Source organism: Pipistrellus hanaki (assembly GCF_964339955.1).
Source record: "Pipistrellus hanaki genome assembly, chromosome: 11".
Taxonomy (NCBI): domain Eukaryota; kingdom Metazoa; phylum Chordata; class Mammalia; order Chiroptera; family Vespertilionidae; genus Pipistrellus; species Pipistrellus hanaki.
In genome coordinates, this window is record NC_140513.1 from 21,901,234 (window position 1) to 21,918,124 (window position 16,891).

The 16,891-nt window shown below is 41.0% G+C and overlaps 1 protein-coding gene across 3 annotated transcripts in view; it reads right to left on the minus strand.

Annotated features, from left to right (window-relative positions):
- The window catches only part of PLPPR1 (phospholipid phosphatase related 1), a 175,285-nt gene that overhangs the window by 21,700 nt on the left and 136,694 nt on the right, over nt 1-16,891 (minus strand). For 2 of the 3 annotated variants that reach the window (XM_084898436.1, XM_084898438.1), the window contains exons 3-4: nt 12,204-12,392; nt 140-272 (exon numbers count right to left, since the gene is read on the minus strand). In XM_084898436.1, the coding sequence (XP_084754562.1) occupies nt 140-272; nt 12,204-12,392 (322 nt within the window). Of the gene's footprint in view, nt 1-139; nt 273-12,203; nt 12,393-12,815; nt 12,965-16,891 lie in introns of those variants that run through there. The other variant, XM_084898437.1, reaches the window with a different exon arrangement.

Here is a 16,891-nt window from a genome sequence, read left to right on the forward strand (position 1 = left end):
TGTGACTTGGCACTATGATCAGGCTCAGTTTCTGCATTTGGCAAAAGCCTCAAAGCACCTGGCTCAAGTGTTTGTGTTTACTAAGTTTAGTAGGTTTTACCCATAGGCGTGACTCAATTCAGCGTGCTCTTGTACTCACCTATGAACCTGACGATCCTTCGGAGTAAGGGGTTCAGGTAACAGCATTCTCCGGTTAGAATGGTTTTCTCCTGGGCAATCAAAGATTCTCGGGTTGACTTTATGAAATACATGGACACCTCACCAATAAAAATCTGCAGAAGGAATGTGTATGAAATGTCAAATTGGAGAGCTGGTTGATAAAAAAGACCCCTGGCTTCAAACACACAAACACAAAGAGCTTCTGAGGCTCCAGAACCCTTGCAAAAGGCATCATGTTGGGGAGATGGGGAGTTAAGTAATAGTTTGCACTGAACTGGTCGAGAGTATTAGAGAAAGCAATAATTAATAATCTCAGATCGATTTCAGACTACAATATTAAATTTTAAGGTCATAAAACATCAGTTAAAATAAACAATTGTAATAGAATTTATGACCAGGTTTACTCATGCTGGGATTGACTTTTTCTTAACTCAATATGTGAGTTGCAATACTGAGAAATAAGTGGAAAAGCCAGTGTTCCCAACAAGGCACCATATGCACACAGCACAAAAAGTTATTACTTTGTGATATGCAACCCTACCTTTATTGGCATGATAAAGCCTTATTTGAATGTTTGCCTGAGCTATACTTCTCCTCTAAACTGGCTGACTGTCCCTTGTTTATGATTGGCTCCTCTTCCTTGTTATCTTGAACTAATACATGTATTGTATAATTTAAATGATAATGCCTTTGCGTAGATTGTAAGCTCCCTAATGACAGAAACTACATCTTATATTTCTTCCTTATGCTTATAGCTCCCAGCACAATGTACTCCCATTTAAAACAAGGAGCTAGCATGAGACAAGTTGTCACCAACTCTGACACTGCCATAATTGAAGACTGAGAACCACCAATAAAGAATAGAACGTTGATAGTTATCATCATCCATTAAAAACTAGGTGTCAGGCCCTGGCCAGTTTGCAGTCTGCAGATTGAAGGGTCCCAGGTTGGATTCCGGTCAAGGGCATATACCTTGCTTGTGGGCATATCCCCAGTAGGGGGTGTGTAGGAGGCAGCTGATTGGTTTCTCTCTCATTGATGTTTTTCTCTCTCTATCCTTCTCCCTTCCTCTCTGAAATCAACATATATATATATATATATATATATATATATATATATATATATATATATATATTTAAAATCTAAGTGTTAGACACCTTATCATAGCATTTTTCACATTCACAAGATCCCCAGTGCAGGAATTCTTACTCTTGCTATGCTAATGAAGAACAAAAGTTCAGCAAGAATAAGTAACTGACCCTCTAGAACACACACTGGCACGTGAGGTACCCTGGACCGCGGAGTGCCAAAGTTCACACTTCCCACCACTTCACATGCCACTTTTATTTTCCTAATCCATTACTTCAACACTGCCCCAGGAGAATGTTATCGGATAGATGTTCTTCTTTGCTTTGTATATCCTGTGGTTTCAGATAAACTCTACCAATGTTTAAGAATTCCCATGCCTTACATCCCCCCTGTCATTAATATCTGTTTGGATGAATACAAATAACAATATCATGAATGTCACAAGGTGATGGAAATTAAACTATAGAATTTTTTAAATTGGAATCATTTATAGATGTTTACCCTTTCCTTTTACAAGTAAGGAAATTGAAAGTCTCGGGGACTTGGCCACACACAGCCAGACTGTGTCTGAAGCAGCCCGAGGATGTGGCCTCTAAATAGACCTGCCATCCTGACTGTGCAGCTAAGACCCTGAGGTATATGGGGGTTTGATAATTTGTCCAAGGTCATCATAGCTAATAAGTCACAAAAACCTAACTTTGAAGCCAGGAAAGCTTGGCTCCAGCTCCAGAGTTCTTCCTCTTAACCACTACACTTACTAGCGACTCAGTACAAATATCTATTGAACTTGTGTTTAGCAATGAGAACATAGAAAACAAAACAAATTAGATGCAATATGCCTTCACCACTGAAAAACTCATATGACACTAAAGTATAAGCAAGAATAGTAATGGCAGAAATAGAACTGTAGTGGGAAGTCAATTGGAATAGACAGACATCAGTGTCAGACAGGCAGACAATGGGCCAGCATGGATCACCTTGGCGGGTGCGGAAATACTCTGTGCCTAACACCCCTTGGAATGAACAATGAGTCAATGAGCTCTGTCATGTAGAAATGTCTGAATGGCTTCAGGAACCCAGTCCTCCCTCTTTGCCCCCAAGACATATTGCTGCCAAAATAAGGTGCCAAGGGGCTTTGTTTGATCCGAATGTTCATGATGGAACTGCATTGCTCTTCCTTATCTTTGTGAACAGATGGGGATCAATTTATGGATGCTCGGATACCGGGAATCATATTTCCTTGAGGGAGTTTTCTATTATTCCACAGACTAGCTCAGGCATTCTTGTTGTACATGAATCTCTTACCTCATGTTTCTCCTTCCTAGGTCTTATCACAAATAATTACATAGTATTATTGTTATTCTCTGTTATGGGATGTCATGCCTCTCTTATTCTCTATGGTATCCCAGGGGCTTAATCCAGTGGAAGGTACATGGTAGTTAATCATTGTTGAATGAATGAAGCATGTCAGATTAATGAAGGTCTTTTGGAATATAGGTTTAATGAGGAAGATTATAAAAAAAAATGATTTCTATTATTTCTCTTTCCAGACTCACTGAAAGTGTCACTGCTCTTTTCAAAGCCTTTTCCAGCCCCCTCAGGAAAGGGAGACCCTGACTTGTCATTGCTCATACAATACATCATATAGATCTCTATCCTAACATCTAGCCAATTAACTACAATTACTGTTTGTAAGTCCCTTTTTATTTGACTCTGATGTCCTTATGGGAAGAACTTTTGCCTTTCCTTGTAGGGTGCCTAAAACAGAACCAATATGTAGTAGACTCAATATTTGTTGAACAAATAAAACATTGAATTTTTAGAGGACCTACTTATGGATAGAACCCTCTGACCTTAATTTCTCTGAAGATAAACACTGCAGGAAATTCCCAATATGGACTAGACAGCCTGCAATTAGCGGTGTATCACTTAAGAATAAATAAAAACCAAGGACTAAGGAACACATAGTAAATGATCTTTTTCAACCTAGATTTACTTATATATTCATTTTTCATTCACCAGTTTTGGAGAGGGAATTGTCCTAACATTGGTGACACATTTGTGGTGTTTAGGGGGATAACACAAACAAACTAATAAATATGTCATGTAATGTCATGAAATGATTAAAATGTAAATCAGGGAAATAGGATGGAGAGTGATAAACATGGGGGACAAAAGAAAAAAAAAAAGAAAGAAAGAAAGCATTGCTTGCCACAGCCATTTCAGAAGATGAAAACATTCTTAGTGTATAGGAAAGAGCTCTGCAAATTCTAGAAGTTCTGTATTCATTGAAGCTTTCTACTACTCGTGTAAGAGGGCAAAAAAGCAAGAAAATGGCTCTGGTTGGTGTGCTAAGTGGTTAAAGTGTTGGCCTAAGCACTGAAGGGTCATGGGTTCAATTCCCAATCAATGGCATGTATCTAGCTTGTGGTTCGCTTCCCACCCCTGGTTAGGGTGTGTATGGGAGGCAACCAGTCGATGTGGCTCTCTCCCATGGAGGTTTCTCTCTATTTTCCCCTCCCTCCCTTCCACTCTCTCTCTGAAAAGCAATGGAAAAAGTGTCCTCAGGTGAGGATAATTAAAAAAAAAAAAAAAAAAAGGCAAGAAGATACATGAGAAAATCTATATACAACCTATTCTTGTTAAAAAAAAAAAAAGTACACGAACAGCCCTGGTGGGTTTGGCTCAATGGATAGAGCCTCAACCTGTGGACTAAAGGGTCCAGGATTCAATTCCATCCAGTCAAGGGCATATGCCCGGGTTGTGGGATCGATCCTCGGTGGAGGGTGTGAAGGAGGCAGCCAATCAATGATTTTCTCTCATCATTGATGTTTCAATCTCTCTCTCCCTCTCCCTTCCTTTATGAAATCAATCAATCAACATATATATATATATATATATATATATATATATATATATATATATATTAAAGTACATAAAAAATTGAAACAAAATCACTTCAAGGTATAGCAGACCAAATAGAACTTAGGCAAAAGGGTACGGGGTTCAAATAAATCCATAAGTGAAATGTCTCAAGACTCTCATGTCAAAGTGATTAGCAGCACACAAAAAATATTATCAATAGCCAACAATATTCAAATCACAATTGAGGTATGAAGCATAAAAAAAATCAGAGCAAGGATATCTATACTAACTATATATCTAGTTATTGACCTAAAGCCTAGAATATATTAAGTGATAATGAATGTTTACAAAGGGAAGGAAGGAAGGGAGGGAGGGAGGAAGGGGGGGGTCATCTTATACTTTTTTAGGAAGTTCTTCCTAGTTTTTAGTTAGGACTGATTGGAAAAATCTAGCTCTTGATCCCAGTGAGTGGGATTCATGGATGTTCATTTTTCTGATCACACATAGGGTGCTATTTCTCCATCCACTGGATCCTATCGTCTCATAGAGGGCCTGATCCTGCCTGGCGAAAGGGAGAGGGAGGATTCTGCTTGATCGGGGGAAGGGGTCTTCTTTCCTGCCAGGCCTCCAGCCCACGTTGGGTGCCATTTAGCACATTGTGTCAGATTTATGACTCTGATTTTGGCAATGGCTGGGTTCCTCCATCTGTATCTTTGCCACACGCACTCTGCCTCCGTCTACTACTCTGTGCAGAGAGCAGCTGGGGCATGTGGGATGCACCATGTGTTCCATCCTGGCTGCCCTATTATGGCCTTTCTCATTGTTAGCTGACAAACATCATATCACTCATGGCAAATGAGAACACCCTCTGGTGAGAAATCATCAAGGCCAAACTCCAGATCTGGCAATAAATGAACAGCAAATGGATTCCATTAGTGCATTTCTCACCCTCCAGCTATACCTGCGTTTATCCCAAGGGACAAAAGACATTTAGATAACAGTAAATATACTTTAAGTAATTAGGATAACTATTCTATCTTGTTAAAGTTGTCTTTAAAATATGGAAACCCAAATGGCAAATAATAAACCAATAACCCTAGAATGTAGTATGTTAGTTTGGTGTGCTATCTTTTAGACTTCATTTCTTCACAATGTTTTGTAGGAGATCTGGTGAGTGCAAAATATTTAGGGAACAGCTTTTTAGATTTCAAAATATAAACAGCCTATAGAAAAAAAAATACACACTGTAAGATGTATTATAATTTTATATTGTAAGGGGGGTTCACTGCATGTTGTATGTAGTTGTGATTAAAAAGGTCCCAATATTAGTGTCTAAGTGGCTTCAGAGATTTCAGTTCTGGGGATTTTTATTTATAAATGTTTTTTTAATCCTCACCTGAGAATATTTTTTCATTGATTTTTAGAGAGACTAGAAGAGAGTGAGTGAGACAGAAAGAGAAACATTGATTTGAGAGAAACACATTGGTGCCCTTGACTGGAATTGAACCCAGGATCCTTTAGTGCCTGGGCTGATGCTCTATTCTAGGAACCAAACCAGCTAGAGCAGTCCCAGGGATTTTTAGAAGCTTCCAATAAGCTCTCTGAGAAGCTTCCATAGGCACGAGCATTTCCAAGACAGTCAGACATGGTTTTTGCTGTAGGTTTTGTTTAAAAGTGACACAGGAGATTTTTATACACATAGACTATGCTGCCAGTCCTGCCTGCCAACATCTTCATACTCTGCTTACATCTTTCCTGATGGGGGCTGGTCCTCTCACTGCTCAGTTTTGGTTGTTTTAAGGGCTCTTGACTTCTGCTTCATCACACCTAAGTGTAAATAAAAGAATTCAACTCTGGGCACACCTTATGTCTTTCAAAGCTCAAGGCTTTCAATAAAATCAAGGTCATTGGGATGATGATGGCATTTTGAAAACTGTTCAGCAACTGAGACAATAAGTGTTTCGATTGCAGCCTCCCTGCTGGTCTTAATCCAGGGGCTGCACCTACCCATTCAGAGGCTGCCTTAAATTCACCCTGGTTATAAAATGTAGCACCAAGGTGACACCCTACATTTCCAAAGCAGGAAATGTCACGTCTCTTATGCCTTTTCTCTGACAGTGGATACAAAAGAAATGGGAATTTAAAACGAGTTAGCTAAAATACTGCTCTCAATAAAAAGTAAAATGCACTGTGATCACCAAGGAAATTGATCCGCATGTCTTTTAGGCAAACAATAGTCTTTTGAAGACATGAATGATCAAAGCGCCTTAACACAGTCACTAGTCACTGACCATTAGAAGGGGTATCTCGAAGGTGGTAAGCAAATCTGTCTGTGGAACAATGTCAGGGCAGAAAACAATCTGTAAAGGAATTGAGAGCACTCACGAACCGAATATAGGGAAATGAATTTTTTCTTTACATTTTTAAAAAATTAAATATTTATTGTTGAAGTATTACACATCTCTTTTTACTCCCATTGACCCCTTCTAGCCGGCCCCACCTAACACTCCAGGCCTTCACCACCCTATTGTTATGTCCATGTGTTAAAAATTCACATAAATCTTTCCCAGAAAAAAATTATAAATTGTACGTTATCAACAAAGAAAATATGTTCATGGTAAAAACAACAACAACAACAAAAGGCCTGTGTTAATGTACAAAAGGAAAAAAAAGATGTGAATTATGAGGCCTTAAAGGGACAGATGAGATGCTCAGAGCCTGGCAGGGTGGAGGATGAGACAGGACAAGGTCCTACAATGGCCCCTTGCTTCAGCAGCTGTGTGCTCAGGGGCCCTCACACAGACTTGCATTTACTGAGCCCGCTCTGTGATCCACAGTGTGCCTGAGGCTTTCATATTTCCTGTGAGAGCTTACAGCCCCGACACCCCCCTAAGTGAAGACTCACAACTTCCTCCACATTGAGCCTTTCTATCAAACCGTGCTTGTCCCTTCCTTCCCTGGGAAATTTTAGCTAAGCTTGTGCGTGCCTGCACACTTGCATGCAAATGGCGGGTTGTCTCAGCTCTCTCAGCTGGGCATCAAATGCTCTGCAGCTTCAGTGCTAAATACTCCCCTGTTAGTTTGTTGTGAGGCCGGGGGAGGGGTGGGGGATGGTTTAATAGCCATTTTCTCATGCCCTGTGGCACTGGAGCGGAGATCAAATAAGGGTAAATCAGATTCTCTGCCCAGTTAAATCCTCTTATCTAAACGGCTCTCTGCCTAGGATAGGAGTGGGGCTGAGTTATTGAGGAGGCCTGAGGCAGTAGTCAGCCAGGTTTCCTAGTTGGTCAGAGTGAGTTCCGTAGAGTTCTTGCAAGCGTGGGCCACTACTTTCAGCTAAACGGTTCTGGACACAATAAATCCTCCAAGCTCTAACCTCTCCTGAAGGTCTGGGACAGCGGGGCCTGCCCCTGTGCAGTTTCTCCCATGTGACCTTGCCTCAACACGATGCTAATCTTTTCTGACAGAGCACAAAGGAGAAATAGGAAATGACAGGTCAAACTACACATTGTCTTTCCCCCTGTGTCTTTCTTGTGTGTCCCTGTAGTTTAAATAGGGCTGTTAATGCGTGTCCATAGAGACACAGTGCAGGGTAGGGTGCTAGGGTTTCCTAGGTCTAGAAATGGGAATTTAAAATGAGCTAGTTAAAATACTGCTCTCATAACATGCTTAAGAATGCCGAGGGAACCAAGGGCTGGTCTAGTTGGAGCTACTCTTTTGAACATTGCAATTAGTTAGTGCCACACGAATGAGGTACCCCAGAGGAGCCCTGCCTTCTTCTGACTCTAGGGAAAATAGGATATGCGTTTAAGGAGGAATAAAAAAATAAAGAGAATATAACCAAAAAGCTACATTTCTACGAGTCACCTGACCAGGTACAGAACTGTAAAATGAAACTCCAGAAAGAAATCTGAGACCTGGGGATCGACAATCTGACATTTGGAGTCTATCCATCAGAATGTTCTTTTTTCTAGCTCTCATGAAAATTAGAACCAGAGACATCTTGAAGATCATTAGGTCAACCCTTCCTCTTATTTACTGACGAGACAGGGAACCCGTAGAGGGAACATGACTTACCAGAGGTCACACAGTCACTGGAGGCAAAACCCTGCTGGGGATCCCTGCCTCACCTGTCAGATCAAACCTGAGTCGGTTCACTCTGCAAGGTGAGGAATGAAGGGTGCACACTCAGAAGCAGGGCCTGTGTGGACGTAGGCTCTTGAGGTCTGTGTCCCTGTGGCCCAATAAAGGCTGCTTGGGATGAGCCATCCCTCCCTAGGATGGGGCAGAAGAAATGAACACAGCTCCTTGCTCCCAGGCAATGTTTCTGAGTGTCTGGAGAGTTCTGCTTTTTGACCTGATGCTGCTGACTTACTTTCAGACCTTGAGGGGAGATCAAGCACCATCAGCAGGGTTCAAAGGCCACATGGCTCTCTGCCATCAACCCATAAGCTGTAATCAGCCCTGGTTCCCAGCAAGGCCTCTCATTCAGGAAGAAAATAAAAATGGAGCCAATATCCACCTAGTCATACATAGAACTAGCTGGGACCTTTGGCAAATCATTTGGACCCAGTTAAGCCTCAATGTTCTCAACTCACAACGAAGGTAATTGCACCATATAACTTCTCTGTGTTTTTTGACATGTCTCTTTTCTGTTTCACTGGCATGTTGTAAGGATAAATTAGGCAGGGCTACAGAATATAAGTAAATTAAAAGATGGAATTCTTATCACTATCCTTTATGGACATATTCCTCAGCACATATTTTGGGGACCTGCCAGCATCCTTGGTCATATTTTCATCAGGAAAAGCAAAGGAGTAGAAAGTCTGGAATCAGGGTTCAATACTTGAGAGCTGGAATAGAGCTATAGGTTCCTAATACTCAGCTTACTGTCCATTGGCTCTATTGCCTTGGCCTCCCATTGGAGCATTTGATCTGTCTAATTGTGTCATTTGGGGTAAGAAATCGATGAAAGAGAGATGATCAAAATCTGCAGCCTGGAGAAGAGTTTCTGCTGAAAAACTTAGTATAAAGGAGCTATAATTTTTGCCTATCGAGAAGAGAAAATTCTTCACAAAGTTCTATCTTTCTATATTTGTTTTTTTGACCAGGTGAGTCTATGCTTTTTAGAATTGCTATTTTCAAGTCTTATTAAATTCTGGTCATTTCATAATTTATCGCCAGAAGAACTGGAGTATACAATTTGTTTTAAAATATATATTTTGATTTGACAATAATATGCATTCATGCAGAAGTGGAAAGAAATATATAAAAGTATTAAAGAGAATTTAAAAAATGAACTGTACCATTAACACTCAGAGGTAATCATTGTAAATTTTAGTTTATTTCTTACTAGTATTTTTTCCCCCCAGATTTTTATTTTTATTTTTGGGGGGTGAAATGGGCCAAGTGCTAGATATTGGCTTGTCCTTTCTAAAAAACTCACAGCAACGACCCGGAAGTGACCTCCTGTGCAGTTACTCCCCCTCGCTACCCCCTAATTTCTTACTAGTATTTTTATATTTAAGTACACATTTGGGAGTATACTTGCAACACGCACAAGGTATCTTCTTAGGGTCTATTAAATATTCAGACCCATAGACAACCACATCCTACACGTGGCCTTGGTCCCCTAGGGAGGAATCATAGCTTACCCACAGGGCAGCATCACATGCTCCTCTTCAGCACGTGTGTGTGCCATGGTCCAGCAGAGCATTGCAGCTCAGGTGTAAGGGGACCACAGGTTTACAAGAGGATGCAGGAGCCACCAGGCTGAAAAGCCTCAGCCGTGTAAGAGCTCCATTTTCATAGCTCCAAAATGGACATGCCGTTTCCGGCATCTCTGTACTCAGATGTCAAAGCATGGTACCTCCTTGGCTAATTATAGTTCGCTGAGTCCAGATATATTCACTAACCAGGGCTTAGTTTTGCCTAGTAACACAGAGCATTTTAGACACGTTTAAACATTTATTCTATTCCCTTTCTTTTTCTAGGGAAACAAAGCCAGAAAATTAAGAGAAGTTTAGATTATCTTGGAGAAGGGAAAAAACATGGTTGACCCATACTATATTTACACAATTCTATAATATTATGTATTTAGTTAGTTCCAAGGTTGTTGTTTTTTTTTTTCTCCCCTATTGAAGCTATTGTTGAGATGAAAATTCCTATAGACAAATCTTTGTATTTCTTTAAAACTCTGATTATTTCCATAACATAAGTTTAGAAAATGGAATTAATGCTTGGGTCTGAAGTTTATAAAATGCTTAATTTAACTTTGACAAGCTGCTCTTCAGGAGGAAAATACCACTTTACACTTGACTAGAAATGTGTAAAGGCATCTGCACCTTCAACAACATGGGCTATCTGTCTCTTTAAAACATTTGTCAATTTTCTATGGGAAAAATGCTGTATTTTTAGATATTACTTTTCTTTAATAATCGATGAGTTTAAAATTGTTTATATGCACACAGCCAACTCACTGTTTTGCTACTTGTCTATTCTTATCCTCCCCCATTTTTACTTCGGAAAGTTCATCTTTCTAAGTACGAAGGATATTTACATTTGAATCTCACGTGCTGCAAACTTTTTTGCAGGTTTTATATATTTTTTCTTTCGATAGAAATGTTTATTTTTAGGTAGGCAAATCTACTAATCCTTTTCTATATGCTTGCATCAACAATCCTAAGTGAGATTGTTGTGACTATTTGAGGGTGCTTTGTGGTTGTGTTTCCAGACAGGTTCTTTCCCCCCTGTTTCTAACCACTTAGTCATGCATGCCAGACACTGAGCTAAGGCATGTTTATATATCGTCTGATTTAAGTCTTGAGACAACTCTATGCAATAGTCACATTACCCCCATTTTTATTGGGGGAAGAGGGGCAGGCAAAGAGTGACTTGCCCAAAGTCACACAGCATCATTTGAATCTAGGTATCGGATTGCAAAACTAATTGTATTAATCACCCTGACATGTCATGTTTAATCAGTGCTGACCCTCATCCCTACAGCAGTCTTATCAAAATAATAAAAATAATAAAGCATTATGATTCCTTATGTCCACATTACCTTTCAAAAGTTTATTCCATTTCTCATCTTAAAGCAAGCAAAACTACGCATAGAAAACAAGACTTGAGCGGAATGTCTGAGCAATCAGAATATTCCTCAGCATACCAGCAAGTATTTTTATTTCTGTCCAAGAAAGAGGGGGGAAGGAGAGGGCAGGTGGGGGAGGAGGCAGAGTTGGGAAGGCGTTTATTGGAAGAGAAGTGGGGAAATGATCACTGAGATTGCATCCCAGACGATCTGACTTTGTAAAATGTTTGGGAACAGAAATGTTTCTTTTAAACCCCTTGCCAAGCCATTTTTAAAATTAAAATGTCTAAGTGTTAAATAACTCTTTATCAGATAATCCAGATATGCGAGCTTTATGCTTTGAAACAATCTCCCTAAAGGATTGTCTGGCCTTTATGTTGGCCTCATGAGAGGAAGGAATGAAATAAATGAAGGTAAAGTTACAACTTAATTGAATGTGATGTAACGTGAACAGAACCAGAGCGTCAAGAATGAATCAGAGCAAACATCAGGTCAAGCGGTTGCTCTCATCTCTGGGAGTTCAATCAAAACAGCAGGAGACACAGGCCCCGGGGATTCTACGCCACTCTCATCCAGGGGCTTTATATCAACCCTGGCATTTGCATTCACGATCTCTTCTTAATGCACACCACCCACGGTATATTTTTTCAAGACCACAGTAGCTGTCCTTCACACATTAGCTGACCATGCTTGTTGAGTTATGACATTCACACACGCTATATCTATCTATCTATCTATCTATCTATCTATCTATCTATCTATCTATCTATCTATCTATATTTAAATTCAGATACCAGAAAGCAAACACTACTTACAAAAGACAAAGCCCTGTTTCAATGAGCTTTTATGCAGAGTCACACTGACTCTGTTTCGGCTGAAACAGGACGCCCCTGAGAAGGCTGCTGCTGAATGCCCAGGAAGGGAGGAAAGAGGAGAGAAGGCAGACAGGAATGTGGCTTAGCATCTGACGACAAAGCAGGGAGTCTATTTCAGTACTTACAATAGCAGTCGGGGTGGCAGCCAGCACACAATACAGCACCAGAGGGGTGATGAAGCTTTCTTCCTCTGTCCCCGGGTAAGGCTTCATTAAGTCTCCGTCCTGACAGAAGAATCCTTGGATGTGCACCTGAAAAGTGTCAGTGCATTCGAAGTAGTAGGCAAGCAGCACTGTCCCGGCCATGATGACAAGCTGAAAATACAGCATGGCCACACAGAAACATTAGCAGGGCTTCGCGGCAGCGCTCGCCCCTCAGAGCACAGCCCCTCCATCACCCCGCGGCTCTCCTGGTATTGGTATTGGCGAGTGAGTGCGTGCCTGGCTCAGCATGCCCTGGGCTCCGGGAGGGTGTGCTCGCCTGTCTGCCTTGTAACATCTGTGATCTAAACCTTCCAGCAAAGAACACACAGTTCCCATCTGAGAGGCACGGCACAGCAAGGCGTGCAGGAGACCCAGCCCCTGCAGCCACTCTCTCAGAGGGTACGTGGGAGCCGAGGCAATATTTCCATTCAGGACAGAGGTGGAAAGTCAAAGGGCAGTGGCAGAAGAATTGGCAATTTGTAGATGTGAGATCTGTTCATGAGAAGTTCTATAAACTGTGAGAGGTAGGCTTACCTTATTATAAAATATTAGAGGCAGGGAAATCATGAATGAATGACCATGGAAGGAAGGGAGGAAGGAAGGAAGGAAGGAAGGAAGGAAGGAAGGAAGGAAGGAAGGAAGGAAGGGAGGAAGGAAGGAAGGGAGAAAGGGAGGGAAGGAGGGAGGAAACAGGAAAGCTAAAGCCTAGAATTTAGCTTTAGGCCAAGGGAAATTTTCAGAACCACATCCTAAATTATTGGTAGTGATGAAAACAGTGCAGGTATTCTACATCACTTAATACTTTTGTCCTTTTCCAAAAAGCTTTTGTCTTTATTCCAGAATGCTTTTTACCAATAAATCAAGGACTCTGCTGCTGATCACATCTTATTATAGACCTGTATCTTTCATAGGGTTAGACATAAAAAGAAACTTGATTATCATTTAATTTTGACTCAGAAATGTCCCGGATACTCACCAAGGTTTAGATAGTGCCTTTAATAGGTATGTGGAGTTGAGGGGACATGGAAATGCCAACATTATTTTTCTCATTTGTATTTGGAAGAAACCAAAAGGCCAAGATAAGATGATAAAAGTAGATAGTAAACATCTTTGAGATGACGAAATTACAGAAAACTAAGCTGGAAGAGATCTTGGGGAGCTTCTTATCTAACATCCATAGGAGAGAAAACCGAGGCCCAGCAAGGACAACGGGCCAATGATAAATCAAGCAAGCTAAACATGTGCTTAGACTGAAGCAGGGAAACTTCAAAATTATTTTTGTGTTGATTTGCTTAAAAGTGTCAATTATTTTTAAGTGTTGGTTTGCTTAAAAGTGTCAATGTAAGCATTATGAGGAAAAATACAGAACTTGGGAAGATGTATTGGTACATCATTTATGGCTTTAAATTGCGGCAGTAGGGGAAAACCATAATCTTTTCAGGGTTCTATTTCAGCCCTAGAATGACTAACCCAGGGTCATAAGTAGTTATTATTAAAGCCAGAAACCAGTTTATGAAGTCAAGGCCATGGTATTTCTATTTCTTTTGTGCTTAACCAGTCAACTGAGCTGACCTGATGGGAAGGAATCTAGCTAGTTGACCTGAGTGATTTGAAGCTGAGATAACACTAAGATGCCAACAGTTTAGGGCTCTGCTTCTGGAGCTGTTTGTCTTCTGCCTGGGGCTGATCTACAATTTCTGTGTGTCTCATCCATGTGGCTAGAAACACATCTGTCTCTCTCGGCATCATCAGTCCTTGGGAGATATATGTTTGGGGAAAGGCAGGATCTCTGAGGGCTTTTTAGACAAAACAAAAATAGCATCTAGCTTCCTCTTTGAGAAAGACTATTACATTTCTGTGCCTCTGTGCTACCACTTTTCATTGAAAAAAGGGAAAGGTAAAAATGAAGTACACAAAAGCAAAAACATCCATATCCACATAGATATGGTGTAAATTGTAAATGGACTCAATAGAAAAGAGAATAGAAACTTTTAGGACATAGAATTGTCTTAACATCAAAAACGTCAAAATTAACAATAACAGTCATATGTTTAATTTGAAATTTGGAATAGCTGCCTGACCAATTGAATTCTGAAAGCAGCATCCAGAGAGCATTGAATGAATGAGTGAGTGAATCAATAAATTACAGGGCATGAAGTAAAGGGCAGGAATGCTTGGAGACTCAGGGTAGTAGAGGTGGGTGGGAACTTGGGCAGCCTATGGGACAGAACGGACCCACTGGCATGAGTCCCCTTGCCCTTGCTCCCCCATGAGTAGCCATAACCCCCCCCCCCCACATCATTTTCTTTTTAAAATTTTTTTATTGATTATGATATCACATAATTGTCCTCATCCCCCCATTCCCATCCCAAACCCCTCCCCACATATGCCCCCACCCCCCTGTTGTCCATGGCCACTGGCTAGGCCCATATGCACCTTCCTATCATTTTCAAGCAATCTCAAACTGCCCGGAGAGTCCCTAATGGTGTCAGAGACGCACAGATGCAAAAATAGAACAATTCAGTTCTTGATTTCTTGTTCGCAGAACATTCTCTCGTGACCATGTATTAAAAAACAAAACAAAAACTTATGCATTACTGCAGGGACAGAAACGCCACATGGGTTCCATTTCCAGGAGCAGAGAGGCCTGCCTGCTCGCTGCACTGATGACACTGCACAGTTAGCCATCAGCATCCTCTCTTCTTCCTCCCTGTCTGGGCCACGACTCATCACTGTCTAGGTTTACACCACTGGTGCCAGCTGGCACACTTGCCATCTCTGTTGCCTTCTCCAGCCCCCTTTAGGGATGCATGGAGGGAAGCCATAATGTTGGTGTCATATGAGCAGATGGTGAAGAGCCGTGCTGGACCCAAGAGCTGGTGGAAGGGTTGACGATGTCAGTGAGAAAGGAGCAGCTATGGCAGGGGGGTGGGGGGATGGGAGGGGAGAATAAGGAGGTGTAAGGAGCTTATGTACCAGGGATTTTCCTCAGCTGTCTCTTTCTAAGAATTATAATTCAATATACCCTGTATATAAAAATGCATTAATTCCTGATCATTACACAAGGATTCAGAAGGCAGAATCCACCACTACTTGGAATCCAGTGTCTCAGGGTTGAGAGCACTGTGTTTCTACCCAGGATCTCTGCTGATCAGAGAAAAGCGAATGTCACAAACAGTCATAACTGGGAAGGTCATAAAGTTGAGAGAAGATATGAATATTTTCCATCAGTCTGTAAAGTCTGGAGCAATTGCGGATTACTCATTTATATGACCTGATAGAAGCTGAGAAAGTGGGTGAGAGGTAATGGTGGTATAGACTCATGTGAGTGAGTGTGAGTGTGTGTGTGTGTATAGTATATCAGCGTGTCCAGAGAGTGAGGGCAGACACATAAGCTCATGACTTACCCAAAATCAACCAACCAACCAATCAGAAACTCCACAAAATTGAAGGTGTTGCCCACTATGTCAATCTGTAGAGGCCTGCTGCTCTGTGGGAGTAGAATATGCTAACAAGGTCTTGGGCTGCTCAGCTTTTAAAGACGATACTGAAGGTTAGAGAAAGGAAACACAAAGTATTCAATCTCTTCTCAGTTAAGTACCAAAGGAAGGTAGCCCTGGGAATCATTCCTGAGGGTAGTTAAATGTTCTCTTGGTCATGATATGTTGTGTTTAGCCATTATACTCTGATGACATAAGGGAAAATTAAGAAGGAAAATACCCCCATAATTTGGAGATGAAGACCTAACCTTTGGTCTCTATTCTTCCACTGACTGGCTTTATAATCCTAGATATATAACTTTGGCTTTTCTGAGCCACATTGGGGGAAAATACTCTAAGGGGTACAACATAATATGGAAAGTGGAATTAAATGAGAATGTGGTAGAGCCTGTATGCACAACTGAAAATTTACTTAATATCAGAGATTTTTATCGTGGAGGAAAGCCTTATATTGTACAAAATGTGAAAAAGTGCCTGGCTGGCATTGATCTGAGGTTTAGCTTCAACCCTATGAACCAGGAGGTGCAATTCCTGGTCAGGGCACATGCCCAGGTTGGGGACTTGATTCCCAGTGTGTGGCATGCAGGAGGCAGCCAACCAATGATTCTCTCATCATTGATAGTTCTATCACTCTTTCCCTTTCCCTTCCTTTCTGAAATCAATAAAAATGTATTTGTTTAAAAGAAAAGAAAATCTTTGGAAATACAATTGCCCGAATATCCAGGATAGTTAACCCTACTCTAGGGAATGGAGACTTGTGTCACTTCTGACAGGTGAGATGTGTGCAGAAGACTTATTACGTAAATAAGTAGCGGGGGGAGGGCCTTTGAGTGGGAATTAAGGGAGGAAAAACTCATTAATCTATAAGGCTGAGGCCTTCTCAATTTTTAAAAAGCCAGTTGAAGAAACTACACTTAAACTATAAATTCCAAAGGAAATGTAATTTTCTTGCCATCTTTAAAATTTCCTTCATTAATAATCAAAAGAGGTTTCCAGTAAAAGAGATATGGCTTTAATCAGCAGACATAGCCACCGGGTGAGCAAACCCCGCTAGCACAAGTGAGTGCACAAGCCTAGTGCTTGAATCATCACCATGGCAGTTCTAACTGA